Source organism: Lathyrus oleraceus, chromosome 4 (assembly GCF_024323335.1).
Source record: "Lathyrus oleraceus cultivar Zhongwan6 chromosome 4, CAAS_Psat_ZW6_1.0, whole genome shotgun sequence".
Classification (NCBI taxonomy): Eukaryota; Viridiplantae; Streptophyta; class Magnoliopsida; order Fabales; family Fabaceae; genus Lathyrus; species Lathyrus oleraceus.
In genome coordinates, this window is record NC_066582.1 from 121,650,718 (window position 1) to 121,678,463 (window position 27,746).

General features: G+C 29.8%; 2 protein-coding genes across 2 annotated transcripts; both read right to left on the reverse strand.

Moving 5' to 3' along the window:
• Positions 1-9,243: 9,243 nt before the first annotated feature.
• Positions 9,244-10,464, reverse strand: LOC127136318 (F-box/kelch-repeat protein At3g06240-like). The gene has a single exon (XM_051062896.1). The coding sequence runs from the start codon at positions 10,462-10,464 to the stop codon at positions 9,244-9,246; it is 1,221 nt and encodes a 406-aa protein (XP_050918853.1).
• Positions 10,465-19,922: 9,458 nt separating this feature from the next.
• Positions 19,923-21,140, reverse strand: LOC127136320 (putative F-box protein At3g16210). The gene has a single exon (XM_051062897.1). It carries the CDS (start codon positions 21,138-21,140, stop codon positions 19,923-19,925), a length of 1,218 nt encoding a protein of 405 aa, XP_050918854.1.
• Positions 21,141-27,746: the final 6,606 nt, after the last annotated feature.

The following is a 27,746-nucleotide window of genomic DNA, read 5'->3' on the forward strand; positions in this document are numbered from 1 at the left end:
TAAAAGCATGTAGACGTCTTCTAACGTCACGATACACTCACCAGTTGGGAACCAAAATGTGTGTGTCTCTGGTCTCCATCTTTCGCATAAAGCTAGAATGAATTTGTTATCTATGGACCAAGACAAAATCTTGCTAATATGACCAAAACCGGTGAGTTCAACATAAGGTTGAATCATCGGGTCCATATGGACATATTCGTGGACCCGAGTTCGGAACCTTGATACATCCTATAAAAGAAAGAATAAAAAACTTGACTAAGTTGGTATGTCAAAATAAAAGAGGTTTGGTGAAGATGAAAGATAAAAGGTTAACAAAAGAAAAAACTTACATATGTTGCGATGTTTGCAACCGTTCCTCTATGTGCTTCGCCCATTGTGAGGATAGACATTTTATCGGGGGGTTGGTGTAGATGAAACTACAAGAAGTTGTTGCAGATAAAATTGTAGAAAAAGTATTGTAGAAGAAGTAGTGAGAGTGATGGTGTGAAAGAAGTGCTGATGGAGTGGATGTATTTATAGGCAAATGGATGGGAGCAGGAAAAGTTGTGCTTGCATGGTGTCTCCACTTGAATTGGCGACCATGTACAACCTTTAAGAGGGGTCGCCATTCAAATTGGCGCCTCCATAGGGACATGCATGCAAGACCTAGGTCTGATTGCTTGGTTTCGAGGTTTGAATGCATGGTGTCTCCACTTGAATTGGCGCCCATGTGCAAGGAATGAGTGGGGGCGCCAATTCATTTGGAGTGTGTGTCTACATGTCTGACACGTGGCTGTCTTGTCTCTTGCATGCTGAACATGTCACTTCTTAGTAGCTTGCATGGCTGACACATCATTTTGGAGTAGCTTGCATGTGCGACACGTCATTTCAGAGTAGCTTGCATGTGCGACACGTCACTCCGAACTAGCTAGCATGTGAGACACTTCACTCCTCTATTTAAGTGTCTTACTATCAACATCCAAGACACTTCACTCACATTCATCTGCAGTAAGAAAATAGTTTTCATCTGCACAATGTCATCTTCATCATTATACAGTGTCAACGTTCACTGCAATGGTGAAACATACGAGTCTGAGCTACATGGTTTTTGTTTTCGAAACACCGATACCATTAGACTCACGATCAAGAGAAATGCAACCTTCTTGCATTTGAAAAAAAGAATACAATCCTTTATAGGATCGGGTATTGTGTCAAATATCACATATCAAAATCCAATATTTTTTTAGAATGGTCAATGCAAGTATTTCCCCCTTAAGGTACGAGACGATGAAGATGTTGAATACATGTTTGTTAGTCATGAACATTCAGGTTGCAACTGTATTGAGTTGTACATTACTCTTCAACCATGTATACCATCTCAACAGTCTCAACTAACCGGTCAGGATGAATCTGGTGAAGATGATCGACAATGGTTAGATGACGTCAACCCAGAAGCAGAAGCAGAAGTGGACGTCATTGATGAAGAAGAAGAAGAGACCGAGATACAGGTTGATCACATGCTGAACAACGACGATGAAGATGATGATCAACCACCACCAATACCTCCTAGTCATGTCTACAATCCGCCTCAACATATGACAAATATGGATCTTCACGACGATGAAACATCCAACAGTGTTTTCTATAATCCGTATCCGAGATCAGAAGGCGAATTAAAGGTGGGAGACATGTTTTGTACCAAAGAAGAATGTGTTCTGGCAATCACAAAATTTCACATGAACAACTCTGCTGACTTTATAGTGAAACGCACTGATTCTAGAAGGTATGTTATCGAATGTCGTAACATGCTTTGTAAGTTTCGTTTGACTGCGTCTTATAAGAAGAAAAACGACTCTTGGGAGATCGCTTCAATAGACCCACTACACAGTTGCATTGCAACTAACGTTGAACAAGATCACCGTAAACTAAGCGTAACTTTGATATGTCAAGACATTCTGCCATTGGTTAATAAAGACCCATCAGTAAAGGTGAGTATAATTATATCCCATATCAGAATAACATATAATTATACTCCATCTTACAAGAAAGCCTGGATTGCGAGGACAAAGGCTGTTGAACAAGTTTTCGGCAACTGGGAGGATTCATACAAGGAATTGCCACGGTTTTTATGGGCACTAAAAACATATGTCCCAGGAACTGTGGCAATTATGGAGACATTGCCAGCGATGATGCCAGACGGAACCTGTGCTACAGGTAATAGAATATTTCACCGTCTCTTTTGGGCATTTGACCAATGCATCAAAGGTTTCGCATTCTGCAAACCTATTATTCAAATTGATGGCACTTGGTTATACAGAAAATACAAGGGTACTTTTCTCATGGAGGTTGCACAAGACGGCAACAACAATCTCTTTCCCATTGCCTTTGCTCTTGTTGAAGGTGAAACGGCTGGTGGATGGGGTTTCTTTCTTCGACATCTCAGAACGCATGTGGCTCCACAAGCCAAACTCTGTTTGATTTATGATAAACATGCTGCCATTGAGAGTGCCTACAACAACCATGACAACGGATGGCATGATCCTCCTTCTACCCATGTCTACTGTATCAGACACATTGCACAAAACTTCATGCGTGCTATAAAAGATAAGAATCTTCGCAAGAAGGTGGTGAATGTTGGGTATGCTTTAACTCAGCCGTCATTTCAATATTATCGTGATGAAATTAGACTGTCTAATGAAGACGCATGGAGATGGCTAAATAACATACCAGTAGAGCAGTGGACAAGGGCATTTGACAGAGGTTGTCGATGGGGCCATATGACAACAAACATTGTGGAATACATGAACGGGGTATTCAAAGGAATTCGAAATCTGCCGATAACCGCCTTGGTAAGACCAACCTATTACAGGTTGACTTCTATGTTCGCAACCAGAGGTGAAAGATGGAGTGCGGTGTTAATGTCCGGGAAAGTATTCAGTGAGTGTTGCATGAAGGTCATGAAAGAGGAGGGCATCAAAGCTAGCACACACGCTGTAACAGTCTTTGACCGTCATAGACAAAATTTCAGCGTCCAGGAAACAATGGACCACAACGAGGGGCGACCAAATTTAGCCTACGCTGTTAGACTAAACAGAAGTTGGTGCGATTGTGGAAAATTCCAGGCCTTCCGCATACCTTGCTCCCATGTCATAGCAGCATGCGCTTATACTCGTCAAGACGTTTACAACCATTTATCTGATGTGTACAAGGCCAACACCATCATGAATGTATATACTCAAAGCTTCTCAGTACTACCAATGGAGGATTACTGGCCTCCATATGAAGGTGATATTGTTTGGCACAATGACGAGATGCGTAAAAAGAAGAAAGGAAGGCCAAACAGCATACGTATCAGAACAGAGATGGATTCCACAGATAAAATGACAAGATTATGTAGTATCTGTCGTCAACCAGGACACAACAAGAACAACTGTCCCAATCGAGAAGCATCATCTAGGTCTTAAGCGTTTTGTAACATTGTATTTCTGTAACCTTAAATCATTATATATCATTAAGTTATTGTTACAACGAGGTTCACAACAAACATCAGTACAAAACATCTGAAAACATATATATTTCTAACTGATTACAACAGTCAAATTGATGTCGTCTCGACCGAACATCATTTCCCTAGCATCCTTATCAGTCTTCATTCGCACCCAACCAAAGATACTGTCAAGTCTCTCAATACTTCTGATTTTTTCCCTTTCTGGTATTTTTCCATCTAACCAACGAACCAGCTCCCTCTTCAGTTGATCGAACGTGGTGATGTTCCAAAACAGCATCAGCATTTGAGGTTTGTCTCTCGTATAAATCACCTTTCCGTATCGGCGACGAATACCAAACATGATAGCCAAATGATTATATGAGATGTGGAACAATTAGTCACACAACGCATCTATTTATAAGACAAAAAATGCATTTTAGGAGGAGTCTCCAATTGAATTGGCGACTCCTCTTAAAACCTACACAGGGGCGCCAATTGGATGCCCTAGCCAATCCAATTGGCGCCTCCATTCAAGTTTTAAGAGGAGTCGACAATTCAATTGGAGACTCCTCCTAAAAGTGGGGTATTTTGGGAATTTCTTTAGAAAAGTGGGTTATTTTTGTAATGGAGGCTTAAAATATTTGATGGTAACTATTATATGATTTTTGTTAACATTATGATTTTTATAAAACACATTTCTTTATTTTGTTAATATGTGATTTAATATTTTATTGTAATTCAAATTATTAGGTCAATTGTTAATACCTTCGATGAAATTAAATTGCTTATCAATTCTAACTTTGAAGAATGTTCTGACTACAAGAAAAAGTATGTACTTCTTTATCTTGTGTTGGAGACAAACTTATAAACTTTAGATAAATTGTTATTTGATTATTACTTTGTTATATAATATATAAATTTTAGGTTTGAAACTGAAAATATATCTTTGATTCAAGAGATTAATCAGATTGTCGGAAAATCTTTAATATTTTTATATGACGATCTGCTCCAAACTAAAAATATGAATATTTCTGATATCATTCCAGCTAAATCAGTCTTGTTTTAATTTTATAAAAGTGAATTATTTCTTTTTACATTAATTATTTATTATATTTTCATAATAACTTATTATTATAATTTAATATTTTAAAATTATGCAGAAATGTGTATGTATTGTCTTGGCTAAAATTATCAGCATTGACTTAAAAAAATTGATACTATGATTCATGTGATATATGTTTGAAAAAGATTGAACTTGTCTACATTAAATATTTTTGTGAAGAATCTGATGCAATGGTCAATGCTACTATTAGATATTTTTTGTTTTTATATTATTAACATTTACTCTATTTTTAATATTAATTTATTAAGTATTCATAATAATCATTATTATTAGTAGTAGTAGGTTTAAGATGCATATTTATGTTTGGAAGAGGGTGTATCAACTACCTTTGTTTTATTTGACAAAGTTCTTTCACACTATTTAGGGAAAAGTGCAAAAGAACTATTGAATTCAATCACAAAGGTAATTTTTAATTGTTTATATATTTAAATATTTTAGATTCTAGAAATCAATAATTTTTTTAATTGATTACTTATATATTTCAATAATAAGAGAATACCATAGGATTATCCATTGACACAATATGAAATAAGGAAATGCTTTTTAAAGTGGAAATCAACAACAAAAATGCCGAGCATATGTTTTATACATATGCAGTCAAAAAATGTTTGATTATACTGAAATCATCATTAAATTTAAAAAGAAATATCATAATAATGATAAAGTTATTTCTGAAACCGATGAGGAAGATCTTGAAGTCAATATTAAAGTAAATTCTAATAAAATATTAAATAAATATTTTATTTATTAATTACAAATATAGCTAGTTAATATTTTTATATATCTTATTAAATATTTTTTCTTTGCAGATTAAAATTAATGAGAATAATACTTTTGTTGACAAGTCTTTAAAAAAGAGAAGTGTCGATCATGTGTGATATACATTTAGATTAATTGTGCAACTGAATTATCAAGTTTGGAAATACAAAAAGTTGTCATAATTAAACATGAAGACGAGTATTTCTAGGATAGAGTAATTAGTTTCATTCAATTCATTTTTTTTAAATTTTAGTTTTTTTAATATTTAGTATTTTTAGTAATTTGTTATCAATTTTTTAGGTTAGATTAATTAGGTTTTTTAAGTTCATTGTTTAAAAATTTTGTTGTTTAACACTTATTTGTTTCAGTAATTTTTTTTAATTTTTTTTTGAATTATTTCAATTATATCATTCATTTTTGTCTATTGTGATTTATTTAATAAATAATTCTTTACTTGAAAGTTTCACATTTTTGAAAATAATCATATATACTAATTTGTATTTTAAATATATAACTATTTTGATAAAATAATCATAACTAAATGAAATAAATTTCTCTCACATTTTTCAATTATTTTCAAAACTAGATTGTTTTGGGTTTTATATTGATTCTTTTCACTCATATTTAGGTAATAAATTAATTTATATCATCTACAAATCACTTCTTTATTAATTAGTTATATTATACATTTATTATTATTTATTTATTTCCATTATATTCTTCTAAGTCTTACAATTAAGTAATAAAATATATTTTTATAAATATTTAATTTTAAATATAAAGAATTTAATAATTATTTTTTATTATTTTTTCAAATTTCTTATAATATATTAAAAAATACTTAAATAAATTGAATTAGTCAAACCTTGAAAAATAACCTAGCGAGTTTTTAATAAAATATTATCAATTTTTAATAAAATATATAAATTTATCAAAAAATAGAATTAGTTTTTTTTTGGGAAAAAGGAACCAGTCAAACGTCAAAAACATTTTTTTGATAAAAATATTATCAATTTTGTAGTACAATTTTATCAATTTTACTTTTTTTTAATTTCTAACTAAAAAACGAGCCCCTTCTAAATTATTTTTATATTCCTAATATTATGACTTTAAATAGCAAAAATAAAACAAACTTCAATTTCAAAATTTGATCTATTAATGTTCCATCATGAAATTTTTCTCATTTATTTTTATGCTAATTATATATTTTATACTATCAAACTTTTAAAAATAAAGTTAGCCATTTTTTAGTAAAATATTATAAAAAATATAACTGAAAAAAAATTTGTTAAGATAGAATTCACGTGTGATTTTGTTTTTGTAATTTCTAACCGAAAAACACCTTCCAAAATAGTTTGTTGACTATTTCTCATAACATATATCATCAATTCTTTAATAAAATATTACCATTTTTTTTATAAAATTTAAATTTGGGTGTGGTTTTGTTTTTATAAAATATTACCTTCCAAAGTATTTGCGCTATTTCTCATATTATATCCTCCCGCACATTTTTTAAAGCTGGTTATTATATTCCTAACATTATGACTAAATAAGCAAAATTTTAACAAACTTCAATTTAAAATTTTGGTCTATTAATATTTGATAATAATATTTTTTTTTATATATTATATTATTTCTATTAACTAAGGTAAGAATCAACAATCGCGAGAGCGTGAGGCTCGAGCTGGATAGTAAAAATTAGGCATTGATTTTAAAAACAACGAGAGCACTTTAAAAGCAATTAGAACTTATTTATTTTCAAAAAGTATTTTTAACTTCAAATGGGACAGCGAGAGCTGACTTAAAGCCATAGGCCGAATCGGCAATCACGAAAGTGTAAGATAAAGTCTTTTAAATAAGTATTTTCTACCGAAAGATATTTGATATTTGAACTATACACCGATGAATTATGGAATCCCTGAAGATTAATGCGTTGCATATTGATTCCTCCTATTAATACTTTCTTAAAACTCAATTTCTCTTAGATTTAATTCTCTGCATCCGAACTTCTATAAATCATCCCCTTGGCTAAACGTAGCGACGTTAGTAGCACTAGTTTGACCATCGGTCCCTGTGGGTTCGATATCTTTTAAAACTAAAATAACTGGACTGTGCATTTGCAGTCAAGTACCCGATAGATTATATTCTATATATAGTCACGACAACTAGGCATGACAACATAACCCATACCCGCGGGTACCAACCTGAACCCGCCCTGAAGTTGACGGAGAAAGCCCGCTTTGACTGGGTTTAGGTTCGGGTTTGGATTTTCCCCGATTTTAAAATATGGGGATGGGTCGGGTAATGGAGACACTAGTAGCCACCCCGAACCCGTCCCCGAACCCGCCCCGTTTATTTCATTATGTACATTATTATTTATTTTTGAATATTTAGAGTATTAAATATGTGGTCAATGTTTTGATATTTTAATTTGAATTTATTATTTAAAATATTTGAAATGTATGTATGAAATTTTTTTAGATTGTTTTATTTTATTATTTATAATGTAATTTTATTTTGGAAAAATAAATATTTCTATTTAAAAAATTGATTTCACTAAATGAATGGTGGCGGGGCGGGGATACCCGAACCCGTTTAGGACGGGTTTGAGTTTTGATTCTCCATCACCGTTTGGATTTGGGACGGGGAATGGGGATTGTTTGGGGGTTTGGATTTGGGTTTGGGGAAGGTAAAAACCGTCCCCGACCCGCCCCGTTGTCATGCCTAACGACAACATCAACTACAAAATCACAAATAAAATTGCGATTTTTAACATTTAAAATATCTTTCAATAGTCATATGCTAGAAGTCTAAACAACCTCTGACATGTAGTTTCAGCCGAAAATATTCTAATGATTATTGTCACAATAATGCAATTCCTTGAGAGTGTTTGGAATGAGGAATGTGTTGAGAACATAGTTACATAGAGTAGATCTTAATAGGTGTGATATTAAAAAAGAAAAATTGGAAGCACTATTCTAATTATTTATTCAACTCAAGTTATAACTTATAGCAGCTAGTCAAAACTCAAAGTCGAATATTATAATTGAAACATATGGAAATTATATACTCCTTCCTTCCGTTCTATATTATAAACAAAATTTATTTTTTAAATTTATATATATATATGGACTATGTTTCAATAGATTTGACAGAGATTTTAGAGTTGATAGAGATACTAGAGTGTGCTAGTAATGTACATCCACTTAGGCATGAATTCCTTGTAAGCAATTTTGTACTTACTCAGCATTTGACACTCGAAAACTGAAGAGCATTGGAGTTCCACTCAACACTCAACAATCCATAATATTAATATCAGTTATATTAGCATGAATTGTAACATCTTTCTCAATATGATAAAAATAAAAGAAGAAGCTAAAATGGCAGTCGGTGTGCAGCTCAACTGTGCACACACATACTTATTGGAAAAGAAATTTTGTAAGTACAATCTCGGTGAAACAATGATGATTTTCAAGATTTTAACTTTCTTGTATCAGACTTTTGGTACACCGAATATAACTTAATAAACAGACAACTTTATGATGCAGTGGGAAAATGTAAATCAGACATGACATGAAGCTCAACATTTCAATGTATTCTTATTAAAAAATATTCATTTGGGTGGATACAGTTTGCTATAACTGGGTGAATATCTTTGAATAAATCATAACTTTTTAAACCTATCATTAGCATATATATATATATATATATATATATATATATATATATATATATATATATATATATTATATATATATATATATATATATATATATATATATAGATGGATTATACTAACTATAAACCTTCAAAACAAATAAGAAACTCCTTGATGACAATTAAGAAATATATCTGCAATTGAAACTCTTACTACTTGGACGAAAACAAATATTAATTACTCTTCCCCTTCAAACGGAAGAAGGTTTTCTCTAAGATTTAGTATCTTACAAAATCTTTTTGTTTTAAAACCAAGTTCCTCAGCCGTTTGGGTATTTAAGTTGACCGAAACCAGTCCACCATCTTCTTTAACGAAGATCATATCACCCTTCTTTCCCTCTCCAATAGGATACCTAAGGCAAGGGATGGGCCCTATAATAAACATTTTAGTCCATGATTCCTTTATACTAATTTCTCCCAAAACTGAAATGTGAAAAGTAGCCGTCTCTTCGAAATTTAAGATCAAAGCAATAGAGCCCTTCAATAACACAAAGTGTTTCCTTACTAATGGCACAAAGTTGTCATCAATGTCTGAGGGTACCGATGTCGTAATGAAAACTTCATTGCTCCAGTCAAATGACAACAAATATCTTTCGTAAGGTGTTTCACCTAGGCACATCCAATGAGAGAGTCCATCCATGTACAATTGCTGTTTGTCCATAAAAGCGTGATGCATATTAAGATCGAGTAATCTCCAAGAGTTAGTTCTTAGACTATATATCTCCCAAATATTTTTTCTACTAAATATCTGTCCATGACATATCACTTTATAGTCGTCTGTATGACGGTCATAACCAAACCCAACATGAATATGAGCAAAATGATCATCATTAACAAACCTAGGTCGAACGACCTTAAAGTCATTAATAGATGGATTCCACAATACAAGGGTTTTCTGTAGGAATGGTGGGAGTAGACAAAGGGTCCCATTAACACTACCTGAACCTAAAATGTTAAAATTAGGAACATAATTATACTCATTTTGTTTAAAAAGAGTATATACAGATATTGGTTGATCATATTTCACCCTTGGCCACTCTAATTTAATCTTATTCTCATACCTATCCCCACAAACAGAATACAATTCAAATATTTCATCTTCATAGGGAACTTCCTGAGGAGTAAACACCCCATGTAGAAGAAGAGATGTATGATCATAATAAGGATGTTCCTTTGTTAAGAAAACATTGCGGTACAAAGTCATGAAATTAGGATTATCAAACAAGAGGGACCATGATTTGCAAACACATTCAAATCTCCTCAAAGATTTAATACACAATTTTAATAGAATGGAAATCGCAACATCTTCATGTATGTGTAGTTCTTTTCTTAACTTTACCTTTTCATTCGTCCCTGCAACCACAGTCACGTGCTTGTGCTTGTTCATGTTCCAATCCATTGATATTCGAAACCCTAATCTCAAGAATGAACTAACAGTATTATAGTTGCTAGGGTGAGATTTAAATAAGATGCAGAAATTGAATTTATAGGGAAAAAAGAACCATAGTGGTTTATAGAAATAATTTAAAACTCAATCAATTAATTTTGTAAACATTTTCATCAAAATAAAAAAACAATCAATTTAGTCTTTAATCTATTACTATTTCATCAATTTATCTTTTTAAATACTTACAATATATTATCCCACTAAATCTATAATTTACTATATTTATTTATTTAATAATGATTATATTTATTTATTTAATAATGACTATCCCTCCAATTTATCTTTTAATTAATAAAATATTATATTACCCAAAATTTCCACAAATTTATTTATTATTAATTAATAGTTAAGTTTCGCTCAACTATCCCTCTAATTTAATATTGTTTTCTTTTAATTAATAAAATATTATGTTATCCAAAATTTCCTTCAATTTATTTATTAATTGATAGTTAAATTTCGTTCAACTAATTATTTTAATAATTAATTAATAATTAAATTATTATAATATGTAAGCCCATTAAATCAATTTAAGTTGTGGACATGACACCCACTATATCAATTAACCCAACCTTTCCATTGCATTTTGTTTAGGAAATTATCTATATGTCTTTTTATTTTTGTTTTAAATTAATTAAATATAATTAATTAAATTAATTTAAGTTCTGGACAGGACACCCCACTAAATCAATTAACCCAACCTTTCCTAGATTTGACCAGGCTTTTTAGGTTGCAGTTTTTTGTTTTATTTTTGTTTTAAATAAAATTAATTAAATAGAATTAATTAACATGGATTTGACCAGACTTAAATGGTTCTTTTATGTTGTATTTTTTAAAAATTAGTCAATTTGAAATGCTTTAATCAAAAGATCAATTGCCTAACTAACATTTAAAATCCTCATAAGACTTTCTCAACAAAAAAGTCAACATTTCATGGTTAATTTTGTTTACTAAAAGTCAATCTTGTGTGAATGGTTTCCAAAACTCTTGTTTATGATGTGTACCAATACCATCAATATGTTTTTACTATAATTATGGATTCCAACACTTAGGTCAAGAAGACCTTTTTTTTTTACTTTATATATATAATATTAATTTTTATTTTATTTTTTATTTTATTTTATCTATTCTAATTTAATTATTATAAATATTTTTTTAGATGTGATTAGACATGTGGTTGAAAAGACGGATATTAAAGACGTTGAATTAAAAGAAAAAAGAATCAAACTCATGGATTTAACTCTTCAAGATCTTGAGTAAGTATAATTAATATTATTTAATTAATTTTTTTATTAACGCTATTTAGGGAAAAATACAAAAAAAAACTATTGAATTCAATGACTTAGATAATTTTTTAATTGTTTATATATTTAAATATTTTAGATCCTACTTTAGAAATCAATAATTTTTTTAGTTGATTATTTATATATTTCAATAATAGGAGAATAGTATAGAGGATTATCCATCCGGAATTGACACAATACGAAATAAGAAGATGCTTTTTAAAATGGAAATCAACAACAAAAATATCGAACATATATTTTATACACATGCAATCAAAAAGATATTTGATGATATTAAAATCATCGGTGAGTTTAAAAAAAAAATCATAATAATGGTAAAGTTATTTTTGAAATCAATGAGAAAGACGTTAATGTTAATATTGAGGTAAATTCTAGTAAAATATTAAATAAATATTTTATTTATTAATTACAAATATACCTAATATTAATATTTTTTATATGTCTTATTAAATTTTTTTTAGATTAAAATTAATGATGATAATACTTTTGTTGACAAGTCTTTAAAAAAGAGACGTGCAGACTCTCATGTGACATACATTAAGACTAATTGTGTAACTGAATTGTCAAGCTTTCTGAAATATAAAAAGTAGGGGTGGCAAACGGGCATGCCCGCCCCGTTTAGGCTCGTCCCGCAAAAAACGGAACGTGGTAGGACGGTCATAGTTGAGGATGTGAGCCTAAAATTTAGATCCGTCCCGTAAAAAAGTGAGGGTGGGCGGGGAAAGCCCGCGGACACTGCACTATTTAAGCCTAAAAATGCAAAAATTTATGTAAATATACGTGCCCGCAAAAACCCGCGAAAAAAACGGAACGCGGCGGGGCGGACACATTTGAGGGTGAGGGCCTAAATCCTTGACCCGCCCCGCACAAAAGCGAGGGCAAAATGGACATGCCCAGCGGGCCGAGCCCGTTTTGCCACCCCTAATAAAAAGTTGTCGCAGTTAAACAATTTTTTAGGTTGGATTAATTAGGTTCATTAAGTTCATTTGTTTGAAAATTCAGTTGTGTTAACATTTATTTATTTTAGTAATTTTTTTTTGAATTATTTCAATTATATCATTCCTTTTTTTCTATGGTTATTTATGTAATAAATAATTCTTTACTTTAAAGTTTCACATTTGTGAAAATAATTATATATATATATATATATATATATATATATATATTTATACTAATTTGTATTTTAAATATATAAATATTTTTATAAAAGAATTATAACTGAATGAAATAAACTTCTCAATCATTTGTCAATTATTTTCAAAACTCGATAGTTTTGGATTTTATATTATTCTTTTCACTCACATTTAGGTAATAAATTAATTTATATCATCTACAAATCACATATTTATTAATTAGTTATATTATACATTTATTATTATTTATTTATTTCCATTATATCCTTCTAAGTCTTACAATTAAGTAATAAAATATTTTTTATAAGTATTTAATTTTAAATATAAAGAATTAATAACTATTTTTATTATTTATTCAACTTTCTTATAATATATTAAAAAATAGTTACATAAATTGAATTAGTCAAACCTTTAAAAATAACCCTAGCGAATTTTTAATAAAATATTATCAATTTATAATAAAATATATAAATTTGTCAAAAAATAGAATTAGTTTTTTTAGGAAAAAAGGAATCAGTCAAACCTCAAAAACTTTTTTTTGATAAAAATATTATCAATTTTGTCATACAATTATATAAATTTTACTTCTTTTTTTATTTCTAACCAAAAAAACGAGCCCCCTCCAAATTATTTTTAAAATATGATTTATATTCCTAATATTATGACTTTAAATAGCAAAAATAAAACAAACTTCAATTTCAAAATTTAATCTATTAATGTTTCATTATGAAATTTTTCTCATTTATTTTTATGCTAATTATATATTTTATACTATCAAACTTTCAAAAATAAAGTTAGCCAATTTTTAATAAAATATAAAAGTGTCAAAAAAAATTATTAAGCTAGAATCCACGTGTGATTTTGTTTTTATAATTTCTAACCGAAAAACACCCCTTCCAAAATAGTTTATTTCTCATAACATATATCATCAATTTTTCAATAAAATATTACTATTTTTTTTATAAAATATAAATTTGGCGTGTGGTTTTGTTTTTGTAATTTCTAACCGAAAAACACCCACCTTCCAAAGTATTTGGGCTATTTTTCATATTATAACCTTCCAATTCAAAATTAGGCAAGTTTTTTTAAGTTAATTATTATATTTCTAATATTATGACACAAAATAAGCAAAATTTTAACCAACTTGAATTTAAAAGTTTGGTCTATTAATACTTTTTTTGAAAAAAAAAATCAGTCAAACCTCAAAAAAAAAAAATGATAAAAATATTATCAATTTTGTAGTATAGTTTTATCAATTTTGCTTTTTTTTTTTTTAATTTCTAACTAAAAAACGAGCACCTTTCAAATTATTTTTAAAATATCATTTATATTTCTAATATTATGACTTTAAATAGCAAAAATAAAACAAACTTCAATTTCAGAATTTGATTTATTAATTCTATCCTGAAATTTTTCTCATTTATTTTTATGCTAATTATATATTTTATACTATCAAACTTTCAAGAATAAAGTTAACCATTTTTTAATAAAATATTATAAAAAATAAAACTGAAAAAAAATTGTTAAACTAGAATTCCCATGTGGTTTTGTTTTTATAATTTCTAAGTCAAAAACACCTGCATTCCAAAATACTTTGGGCTATTTCTCATATTATAATCTCCCAATTCAAAATTAGGCACATTTTTTTAAGTTGGTTATTATATTTCTAACATTATGACTCAAAATAAACAAAATTTTAACAAACTTTAATTTAAAAAATTGATCTATTAATATTTGATAATAATATAATTTTGTTTACATATTATATTGTTTTTATTAACATGAAAAATTTTCTTCTACTTTTCTTGCTAATAACTTATTTAATTTTATCAACCATTACTCATTAACATTGATTTATGAATAATGAAACAAAATGAAGAACTAAGTACTTCAAGAAATATTGTCTTGCTAAAGGGACGTGGGTATGTTTGTTACTTTAAAATTTTCAAAATTACTTCTTTTGTTTAGCCATTAATAATAATTCAAATAGTTACTCTCTCTTTTTACATGTAACAATAACATTAAAAAGTTTTAGAACACCAAACATTAAAGAACAAATGAACATATATGACACAATCATAAGTAGCGTGAATGATAATTATGGTGAACTTTTTTCCTATATGGCTATGGTAGAACCGGTAAGACATTCATCTGGAGGGTGATTCATGTTGCAATTAGATCAAAGGGAGATATTGTTTTGACGGTGTCCTTGAGTGAAATATCATCATTACTTATTCCTGGTGGAAGGACAGTCCAATCAAGATTCGCCATACCAATAAACATCATTGAGAATTCTACGTGTCGTATTAAGCCAGATGATCCTTTAGCTGAATTAATTGTTAAGTCAAAGCTTATTATTTGGGATAAAGCTCATATGATTCATAAACATTGCTTTGAAGATGTTGATAAATCATTTATGGATATACTTAGAATCTCCAATCCAAGAAGTATGAATTTTCCCTTTGGAGAAAAAGTTGTTGTCTTGGACGGTGATTTCAGGCAAATTCTTCTTGTTATTCCGAAAGGGACGAGACAAGATATTGTACATGCTAGCATTAACTCTTCGTATTTTTGGCAATTTTGTGTTCGGATCTCAATGACATAAAAGAGTTCTCGAGTTGGATTTTAAAAGTTGGTGATGGGAACAGAGAAATTAATGATGGTGAAAATAAAATTACAATACCAAATGACTTGCTAATTAAGAATACAAGCAACCCTATTTCTTCAATTATTGATACCACATATCCATCACTCTTGGATAATATGAATGATTCTTCTTTTTTTCAGAATAGGACAATCTTAGCACTAACAAATGATATTGTTGATACATTGAACAACTATATTATGACTTTGATTCCAGGTGATGAAAAAACATACTTAAGTGCTCTTAGTCCGTGTTCATTTGGGGAAAATAATAATAGTCTTGATAATATTCATAATCCTGAATTTCTTAACACCATTAATTCTCTCGGTATACCAACACATGAGTTAAGACTAAAAGTTAGTGTTTCAATAATGTTGTTGAGAAATATTGATCAACAATCAGGTTGAGAAATATTGATAGACCGTCTTTAATTTTGGGCCTTAGATTTGTAATGAGGCTTTGGATCATTCAAGACTTTAGATTTTGAAGTTTATCGTCTTGAATGATTCATAGTCTTAAGTTTTAGACCTTTCAAAACTCTATAACCAGATGTCTTAGGTTCTAGCTTCATCATAACCTTTGACTTTGATGTTTTAGGTTCTGATTCTTTTAGAACCTTTCACGTGACTTCTTCAGGACCTTTGATCTTGGGATCTCAGGTTCTGATTTCTTCAAAAACTATGATTCTGCAGTTATAGTTTTTTTTTGGTTTGAACCTTTTGCTTATTAAAGTGAGAGTTCAACCTATTTTTAGCAGAGCTTGAAGAAGATGGATCTGATGGGTTCATCAAGATTTCAATCCTTGGATTATAAGGTTTTTTATGATAGCGAAGACCTTCTCCTTTGCTTCTACTTATACCATAGATCATGGATGCAAGTTTGGTTATGTTAAAGGAAGATATGATTAACTCTTGAATAGTTATTGTATATTTATCAAGAGGTTTGTCAGACATATCTTTTATTAAAGCAATTTGATCTCTTTCAAGTTTTTCAATCTTGTCTTTTGAGAAGTTTAGTTCATCTCTTATATGACCATTTTGCTTCTATATAATATTCATATGTATGGCTTTCTGCTGGCATTTATCCATAAAGTGTTAACATAAGGTAATTAAATCAGATTTAGAGAGTTTAGAGAATACGTCTTCAGTATCTTTTTAGTCTGAGTCAGGATCAGCTTCTGATTCTGAGTCAGGATCAGCTTCTGATTCTGAGTCTGAGAAGGTTGTAGCCACCAAAGTTAGATTGGCTTCCTTTTTACTTTTTTCAGCTTCTTCTTTATCATCCATTTCATTTCATGTTGCCATGAGACTCTTATTGAACTTACTTTTGAAGTCATTCTTCTGGAAGTGTTCCTTTTTGGTTTTGTCCTTTTGAATATCAGGACAATCAACTATGAAATGATCAGGCCTTTGACAGTTGAAGTAGCATTTCTAAAGCTCTTTCATCATTATCAGAATCTTCATCTGAAGCTTCATTATGAGTGGCTTCTTTATGCTCTCAGGTCTGAGAAGACTTCTCAGACCTCCCAACATATTTCAAAGTCAGAGATTTTGATTTATTTATTGGTTCTTCATCTCCATTGAGTTCTAACTCATAGCTTTGGAGATTACTTATTAGACTTTTAAGACTGATATTGTTCAGGTTTTTAGCTTCCTGAATAGTTGTCACCTTAGGTTTGTATCTGACAGGAAGCAAATAAAGATTTAAAAATAGTTTTGGCAATAGATTTGTCAATAATATTTATATCCTCGAAATGAGGCAAGACATCAACAATAATGTCTCTCACTCTGTGATGTTTTCTGTAGATCTTTTTATGATCAGGTGTGAGAGTTTTCCTGTCATGTGACCATCCGAACACAATTGACTTGAATGTCAATGCCATCTACCAAGATATCCCACAATTCGCCATCAAGACCTATAATGTAAGTGTACATCTTACTCTTCCACCATTAAAAATTCAGTAGAGTCTCCACTGAATGTTGGAGGTCTAGCAATAGAATTATTCTTATCATATGTACTTTGATCATTGTTATTATTACCACGAGGTGTACCCTCACCAGGACTACCAGGATTAGTTATTTCATGACCATTAGGCATGATGGAAGATATATTTTTCTCATGATCTTTTCTGCACCACTACTAAGTGTTATAGTACAGACCGTGCTTTGATGCCAACTGAAGGTGAGAAAAATACACAAGTAAGGGGGTTGAATTCTGTATGTTAATTCTTTTTCTCTTCTGAAAAACCAACTACAAAATCTGAACAAGTTCAAAATCTGATCTCAGAATTGTTAGCAGCGGAATGAATAATAATCATAAGCAATAGATAAAGCAACACAGAGTTATTTCGGTTCCTCTCCTAAAATGAGAGTAGTCCAGTCCCCTTGTCTAACGAGAGATTTTACTATAATCAAACCGATTACACTTTGCTCAAGCAAACTAGCAAGAGACTTCAACTACTCAATCACACTAGAAAGAGACTTCTGCTCAAGCACACAGGCAAGAGGCTTCCGCTGAAGCACACATGCAAGAGACTTCTTTTGCTCAAGCACACAGACAAGAGACTTCCGCTCAAGCACGCATGCAAGAGACTTCCACCGCTCAAGCAAACTAACAAAAGACTTCCTCTGCTCAAACAAACTAGCAAGAGACTTCCTATACTCTAACCAAATAATTTAGGAGAATAGATAACAATTATACTTTATGTAAAATCAGTAGTATAGAAGTGATACAACACACACAAAGATTCTTAATCACTTAAGATTTCTAAGGTATACACAGATAAGAAATCTTAAGAACTTGTATAGTAAACAGATAAAAAATTTAGCTCAAAGTTGTGCTCAATGTTGTTCTTCTTTAGATGGTTCGCTTGTTATTCGTTAGTTCGGTGACCTTCCTTTAAATCTTCAACTCTTTTTTATAGAGGCTGAAAAAGAGTCGTTGGAAGGTGACTTGCACAAGTTATCTTAGTAAAGAAGCACTTCCAAGAAAGAGACGTTAGAAGTCAATCCTATTAAAATCTTCATCCAATGTATAATAACTGTGTCCATTGCGTCGTTTTCATATTAGGTATCTACCAAGATTTTGGGGCAGATTTAAGAGGTCACGTCAACTATCCTTGAGCCTTGCACTAAGAAACCCTAGTTGCATTTTTCCAAAAGTCTGGTTTTGACAAGATTGGTCTGCATTGGAGACAGAGTACAAATCAAAAGTTGAGTACCTTTAACAGAGGTCTTCAGAGTCTGAGCTGTCACCAAAATCTAAGATACCATGTTCAGATTCTGATTCTTCAAACCCTGAGTCATTTAGCTTCTCTTTATATCCTTTTATCAGGGTCAGTTCTGAGTTGAATTTAAAGTTTATAATCCTACATACTTGAACGTATGTTAATATACCCAATTATTTTTTAAATATTTTGTTATCATCAAAATTCAATTTATATAAATAATTTTGTTCCAACCTAGAATTCATTTTAAATTTTCATGCAATTTAACATGACAGATAATAAGGCACGTTTCTGATTGATAGATTTGTCACTTTTGCAGTAACTCCTATTACCTATTAATAAGTCCCCATTGTTGGAACAATGAGCATGGTATCAGATCTTTTGTTCACTTACAATAGATTTATAACTAGATATAAAACAAAAATCGAATATTATAATTGAAACATATGGAAAGCATATATGCTTAAATAGATTTGGTAGAGATACTAGATTATGCTAGGAATGTACCTCCACTTAAGCATGAATTCCTTCCGTCATTGTACACAATTTTCTACTAGGCATGAAATCGTTTAATATTGCCTCATAAAATACAAAGATGTTGCTATAAACTGTCACAATGAGAAAGAGTTAAGATAATCAATACATTACCATGATATCTTTGTTCTTTCTCCAAGTGAACAAAAATAGCAGGTATGTCTTCAAGAAAAAAGCATTTTGCTACTGTCTTCCCAACACACTTATTGGTAAAATGCATCTTCAAGACATACCGTATGAGAGATTTCGTAATCCTCGGAGGCCAAATTTTGTGCTCAGATAAATATAAACCTAACTCTCTATAAATTCCTCAGCTAGTCCTATGATGAAAAACAGATAGAACAAACTTTATATAAAAAACACCCAATAAGTAATTTTCAGTCATAGTGGTTTATATATTGCAAGTAGGAAGTAATCAAATTCAAACAGAAACAAGTTGCTCATTAGATTATAAAGTTTACCAAACACAAACCTTCAAAACAAACAAGAAACATGTCTATATTTCCAATTGACAAGCCACTTGGATACAAGTATAATTCTTACCAATTTGGTGAAAATAAGAATATAAAAAATTAAATACCCTTTCCTTCAAACGGAATAAGGTTTTCTCTATGAATTAGTATCGTACAATGAAATCTATTTGTTTTAATACCAAGGCCCTCCTCAATCGCTTGGGTATTTAAGTTGAACAAAACCAGTCCACCATCTTCTTTAACGAACATCATATCACCCTTCTTTCCCTCTCCAATAGGATACATAAGGTAAGGGATAGACCCTATAATAAACATTTTAGTCCATGATTCCTTTACACTAACTTCTCCCAAAACTGAAATGTGAAATGTAGCCGTCTCTTCGTAATTTAATATCAAAGCAATAGAGCCCTTCAATAACATGAAGTGTTTCCTTACTAATGGCACAAAGTTGTCATCAATGTCTGAGGGCACCGATGTCGTAATGAAAACTTCATTGCTCCAGTCAAATGACAGCAGATATGTTCCGTCATGTGTTTCACTTTTGCACATCCAATGAGAGAGTCCATCCATGTACAATTGTTGTACATCCATAAACTTGTGATGCATATTAAGATCGAGTATTCTCCAAGAGTTGGTTCTTAGACTATATATCTTCCAAAGATCTTTCATACCAAATATTTGTCCATAACACATCACTTCATAAATCACTTTATAATCGTATGTGTGACGGTCATAACCAAACCCACGATGAATATGAAAAGAATGATTATCATTAACAAAATTAGGGGAAATAACCTTAAAGTCATTAATAGATGGATTCCACAGTACAACTGTTTTCGGTCGGAATGGCGGGATTAGACAAAGGATCCCATTAACACTACATGAACCTAAAATGTTAAAATTAGGAACACAATTATACTCATTTTGTTTTAAAAGAGTATATACAGATATTGGTTGATCATATTTCACCCTTGGCCACTCTAACTTGACCTTATTCTCAAACCTATCCCCAGCAACAGAATACAATTCAAATGCTTTCGAAGGAGTAAACATCCCATGTAGAAGAAGAGATGTATGATCATAATAAGGATGTTCCTTTGTTAAGAAAACTTTGCGGTACAAAGTCATGAAATTAGGATTATCAAACAAGAGGGACCATGATTTACAAACACATTCAAATCTCCTCAAAGATTTAATACACAATTTTAATAGAATGGAAATCGCAACATCTTCATGTATGTGTAGTTCTTTTCTTAACTTTACCTTTTTATTCGTCCCTGCAACCACACTCACGTGCTTGTTCATGTTCCAATCCATTGACGACGCTTGCTTGATATTCGAAACCCTAATCTCAAGAATGAACTAACAGTATTATAGTTGCTAGGGTGAGATTTAAATAAGATGCAGAAATTGAATTTATAGGGAAAAAAGAACTATAGTGATTTATAGAAATATTTTAAAACTCAATCAATTAATTTTGTAAACGTTTTCATCAAAATAAATAAACAATCAATTTAGTCTTTAATCTATTACTATTTTATCAATTTTTGTTTTTAAATAAGGTGTGTTTATTTGCAAAATGGCTTGTACGGGACATAACAGTACCTTATAAACTTTTAAACTACTGAATAATTTTTTGTCTTGTAGAATGACAATGAATAGAAAAACTAAAAGAAAGTAAAATTTATTATAATATTTTTATAAATTATAAATACCATATATATTAAAATTGTTAAGTCTCTTAGTAATTTTGACGTCAAAAGGGAGGTCAATTTTTAACCTATTTTATAGGTTAAAGTTGTTAAGTTTCTTAACAAATTTTGGTGCTAAAACAAAGGTCAATTCTATAATTTACTATATGTATTTTATTTATTTATTTAATAATGACTATAATTTAATTTTTTTTCTTTTAATTATTTAATTAATAGTTAAATTATTATAATATGTTATCCCACTAAATCTATAATTTACTATATTCATTTTATTTATTTAATAATGACTATATTTATTTATTTAATAATGAATATCCCTCTGATTTATCTTTTAATTAATAAAATATTATGTTACCCAAAATTTTCACCAATTTATTTAATTATTAGTTAAATTTTGTTCAACTATCTCTCTAATTTAATATTATTTACTTTTAAGTAATAAAATATTATGTTACCCAAAATTTCTACCAAATTATTTATTTATAATTAATAGTTAAATTTCGTTCAACTAATTATTTTAATAATTAAATTATTATAATATATCAGTCAATTAAATCAATTTAAGTTGTGAACATGACACCCCACTAAATCTGTTGTGGATCTTGCAAGTTGCATTTTGTTTAGATAATTATCTAAATATATAGATGGTCTTTTTGTTTTTGTTTTAAGTTAATTAAATATAATTAACTAGATTAATTTAAGCTGTGGACATGACAATCCACTAAATCAATTAATCCATAACAAACTTTTAGCATTTAGTTGCTTCTCTTATATGAAAAGGTATATCATTATAATTTTTATAAAGAAGTTGCATTTAGTTGTTATCAATTTTTTAGGTTAGATTAATTAGGTTTTTTAAGTTCATTGTTTAAAATTTTAGTTGTTTAACACTTATTTGTTTTAGTAATTTTTTTTTTTTTGAATTATTTCAATTATATCATTCATTTTTGTCTATTGTGATTTATTTAATAAATAATTCTTTACTTGAAAGTTTCACATTTGTGAAAATAATCATATATACTAATTTGTATTTTAAATATATAACTATTTTGATAAAATAATTATAACTAAATGAAATAAATTTCTCAAACATTTTTCAATTATTTTCAAAACTAGATTGTTTTGAGTTTTATATTGATTCCTTTCACTCATATTTATGTAATAAATTAATTTATATCATCTACAAATCACTTCTTTATTAATTAGTTATATTATACATTTATTATTATTTATTTATTTCCATTATATCCTTCTAAGTCTTACAATTAAGTAATAAAATACTTTTTTACAAATATTTAATTTTAAATATAAAGAATTAATAATTACTTTTTATTATTTATTCAAATTTCTTATAATATATTAAAAAATACTTAAATAAATTGAATTAGTCAAACCTTGAAAAATAACCTAGCGAATTTTTAATTAAATATTATCAATTTTTAATAAAATATATAAATTTATCGAAAAATAGAATTAGTTTTTTTTTTGGAAAAAAGGAACCAGTCAAACCTCAAAAACATTTTTTTTGATAAAAATATTGTCAATTTTGTAGTACAATTTTATCAATTTTACTTTTTTTTAATTTCTAACTAAAAAACGAGTCCCTTCCAAATTATTTTTAAAATATGATTTATATTCCTAATATTATGACTTTAAATAGCAAAAATAAAACAAACTTCAATTTCAAAATTTGATCTATTAATGTTCCATCATGAAAATTTTCTCATTTATTTTTATGCTAATTATATATTTTATACTATCAAACTTTTAAAAATAAAGTTAGCCATTTTTTAATAAAATATTATAAAAAATATAACTGAAAAAAAAAATTGTTAAGATAGAATTCACGTGTGATTTTGTTTTTATAATTTCTAACCGAAAAACACCTTCCAAAATAGTTTGTTGACTATTTCTCATAACATATATCATCAATTCTTTAATAAAATATTACCATTTTTTTATAAAATTTAAATTTGGGTGTGGTTTTGTTTTTATAAAATATTACCTTCCAAAGTATTTGGGCTATTTCTCATATTATATCCTCCCAATTCAAAATTATGCACATTTTTTAAAGCTGGTTATATGCACATTTTTTAAAGCGGGTTATTATATTCCTAACATTAGGACTCAAAATAAGCAAAATTTTAACAAACTTCAATTTAAAATTTTGGTCTATTAATATTTGATAATAATATTATTTTTTTATATATTATATTATTTCTATTAACAAGAAAAATTTTCTTCTACTTTTCTTGCTAATAACTTATTTAATTCTATCAATCATTACTCGTAAACATTGATTTATGAATAATGAAACAAAATGAAGAACCAAGTACTTCAAGAAATATTGTCTTGCTAAAGGGTTTTGGTATGTATGTTAGTTTAAAATTTTCAAAATTACTTATTTTGTCTAGTCATTACTAATAATTCATTTTTTTTACGGGTAACAATAACATTAAAAAAAGTTTTAGAACATTAAACATTAACTTCCACAATGATTCAAAAACAAATGAACATATATGACACAATCATAAGTAGCGTGAATGATAATCGTGGCAGACTTTTCTTCCTATATGGCTATGGTGGAACCAGTAAGACATTCATCTAGAGGGCAATTTCTACTACAATTAGATCAAAGTGAGATATTGTTTTGACAGTGGCCTCGAGTGGAATATCATCATTACTTATTCCTGGTGGAAGGACAACTCATTCAATATTCGCTATACAAATAAACATCATTGAGAATTCTACGTGTCGTATTAAGTCAAAGCTTATTATTTGGGATGAAGCTCATATGGTTCATAAACATTGCTTTGAAGCTATTGATAAATCGTTTAGGGATATACTTAGAATCTCCAATCCAAAAAGTATGAATCTTCCCTTTTGAGGAAAAGTTATTGTCTTGGACGGTGATTTCAGGAAAGTTCTTCTTGTTATTCCAAAAGGGACGAGACAAGATATTGTACATGCTAGCATTAACTCTTCATACCCTTGGCAATTTTGTCGAGTCTTAACATTGACAAAACAATATGAGACTCCAATCTGCATCTTTGTGTTCGGATCTCAATGACGTAAAAGAGTTCTCGAGTTGGATTTTAAAAGTTGGTGATGGGAATATCAGAGAAATTAATGATGGTGAAAATGAAATTATAATACCAGATGACTTGCTAATTAAGAATACAAGCAACCCTATTGCTTCAATTATTGATACCACATATCCATCACTCTTGGATAATATGAATAATCCTTCTTTTTTTTCAGAATAAGACAATCTTAGCACCAACAAATGATATTGTTGATACATTGAACAACTACATTATGAATTTTATTCCAGGTGATGAAAAAACATACTTAAGTGTTGATAGTCCATGTTCATTTGGTGAAAACAATAATAGTCTTGATGATATTCATACCCTGAATTTCTTAATACCATTAATTCTTTATGTCTACCAACACATGAGTTAAGACTAAAAATTGGTGTTCCGGTAATGTTGTTGAGAAATATTGATCAACAATCAGGTTTATGTAATGGAACTCGGCTTATAAGTATGCAGACGAGAACTTATGTACTGGAGATAAAACTCATATCACAAAGTAGTATTGCACAAAAGGTTTATATCCCAAGATTGTCTTTGACTCTATCTGACCCAAGGATTTCCTTCACATTTCAATGTAAATAGTTTCATATTGTTGTCTCATTTGCTATGACTATCAATAAGAGTTAAGGTCAATCTCTTCAAAATGTTGGCATATATCTTCTAAAACTTGTATTTTCACATGGTCAATTATATGTTGATGTTTCACGTGTAACTTCGCGTGCTGGGTTGAAGTTGCTTATATGCGATGATGAAGGTCGTGTCTCCAACAATCTTACAGCGTAGTTTATAAGTAAATCTTTCAAAATTTGAGATAGATCAAGTTTACATTATAGATATTACTATTTATTATGATATATTTGGGCTTTCTTTTACGATTATGAAAGAAACAATGTTATTTAGTTTTTATTCTTTCATCATGCAATGTAATATAATTATGACACATATTAATGTTAACTTATTTAGCTAATTACTTATTAAATTTTCATTAACATAATTTACTTTTCGTGCATGCACGAGTACAATTACTAGTTAGTATATGAGAGAGAGAGGGAGGGAGAGAGCATATTTTTAATATAAAAAGATAAAAGGGTATTTTTTTGTATTTTAATTCAGTTACACTAAAGATAAAAAAATTCTAAAAGCAATTGATATTGAAGAGAATACAAGGAGTATTCAACTCATTACAATCCAAAAAGCAATCGGAGAAAATCCCTACCAACACAAAACTAACTAAAGCACCTAAAAGGATCCATGCAAAAAGCAAGTAAATTAGAGTTGGAATAAGGAATTTCCCCTATGCAAGACCATTTTCAAGCATAAAATTTAATGTTCCAACAAATATCATCAATGTTACATGTTCCATTGTTAAAAAAAAGCATTCATAACCTTCCAAAGACACCAAACAACCGTTATCCAAATGGATCCTAACTTCGAATTTCCATCTTTGTTATTACCCAAACTGCACCATTCCACAAAGAGATTCCAATAGCACCCATCATAAGAGCTAATATAACCACACGAATCACCCATTCTTTCCCAAACAGACAAAGAAATTGGACACTTAAAGAAAACATGTTTCAAGTCTTCGTCCACTATATCACAAAGAACACAAGATCTACCAAGGTTGCATAAACGTCTCATGAATAATTAGTCCTTCGTGGCAATTATATTCCAAAATAGTCTTCACCTGAAAGATAAAATTATAGTCAGCACTTTGATCTTCCATAAGCAACTGAACGCTTTTTTTTTATCAATTGACAGCAGATTATGCACTATATTATCCAACATTAACTAATAAGTCTCCCTAACACAATAAACTGTAGATTTTTCAGTGTTCCAACTAATATTATCCTTCGACCCCATGATAGGCGATATCGCTGCTAACAAAACCTTTAAAGACCGAATGTTATTCAAAACTGAATCCTACAACAATAAAGGAACTCTCAAATCTCCCCAATTCCACATCCCTTCGTCACAGAACCCCAAAGAATTCATAGAGGCGTCTTTTGTTTTGCTACTAGCAATAAAGTCATGAAACATTTTAGCAAAAGTAGAAAAACAGAACCACGAAGCAGCCCAAAAAGGAATGGATTTTCCTTCTCCCTGCTTATAACTGATTGAACCTTCTTCCATAACAATTTATTATCCTATAGGATTCTTAACTTCCATTTAGACAAAAGATCAAGATTAAATTCCTCCAAGCTTTTGATGTCGAGATCGCCCTTCTCCTTTGAACTACACACTATTTCCCACTTCACCCAATGAATTTTCGACTTATCTTCAGATCCTCCCCAAAGAAACGGTTTCTTGATCTTGTCAATATCTTCCAAATACTCATTGGGGCTTTATATAAAGAAAACAAGAATATATGGAGGTTGGACATAAGAGAATTGATAAGCGTGATTTTTCCCACCAAAGACAAAAATATACCTCTCCAAAGAGCCAACTTAGATTTGAACTTGTCAACAATCGGATACCATGCTTAGATTCTTCTAGGGTTACATCCAATAGGAATACCCAAGAAACTAAAGGAGAAATTTTCAATCTTGCAAGATAGAAATTAGATGCTGCCAAAAGAAAATGACTACTCACATTAATCCCAATAAGCTTACTCTTATGGAAGTTCACCCCTAACCCCGATACCAGATCAAAACCCCTTAGAATGGATTTAATACTCCAAAGATTCTTCCAACCACCTTCTCCTCTAATCAAAGTATTATTGGCAAATTGTATAATTTCCACTGAAGTGTCCTCATCAATGAAACCCCTTGAAGTCACCTACTACAACAACCTTTTTCATCAAGCAAGACAAACCATTCGTGACAATAACGAAAACAAAATGAGATAGAGGATCTCCTTGTCTTAATCCTCTTTCCACTTCTAAATCCTTCGAAGGGCCACCGTTTACCAATATAGATAAATGACACTTGAAATTACATGTCTCCATCCACCTCATCCAAGTTATCCCAAAGCCCATTTTGTTCATCATAGATCGAAAAAAGTCTCAATTAACACAGTCCTACGCTTTTTCGAAATTGACTTTGAAATGAACATGTTCCTTTTTATCCCTATTAGCTTTTTCTACAATTTCATTAGCGATTAAAACTCCATCC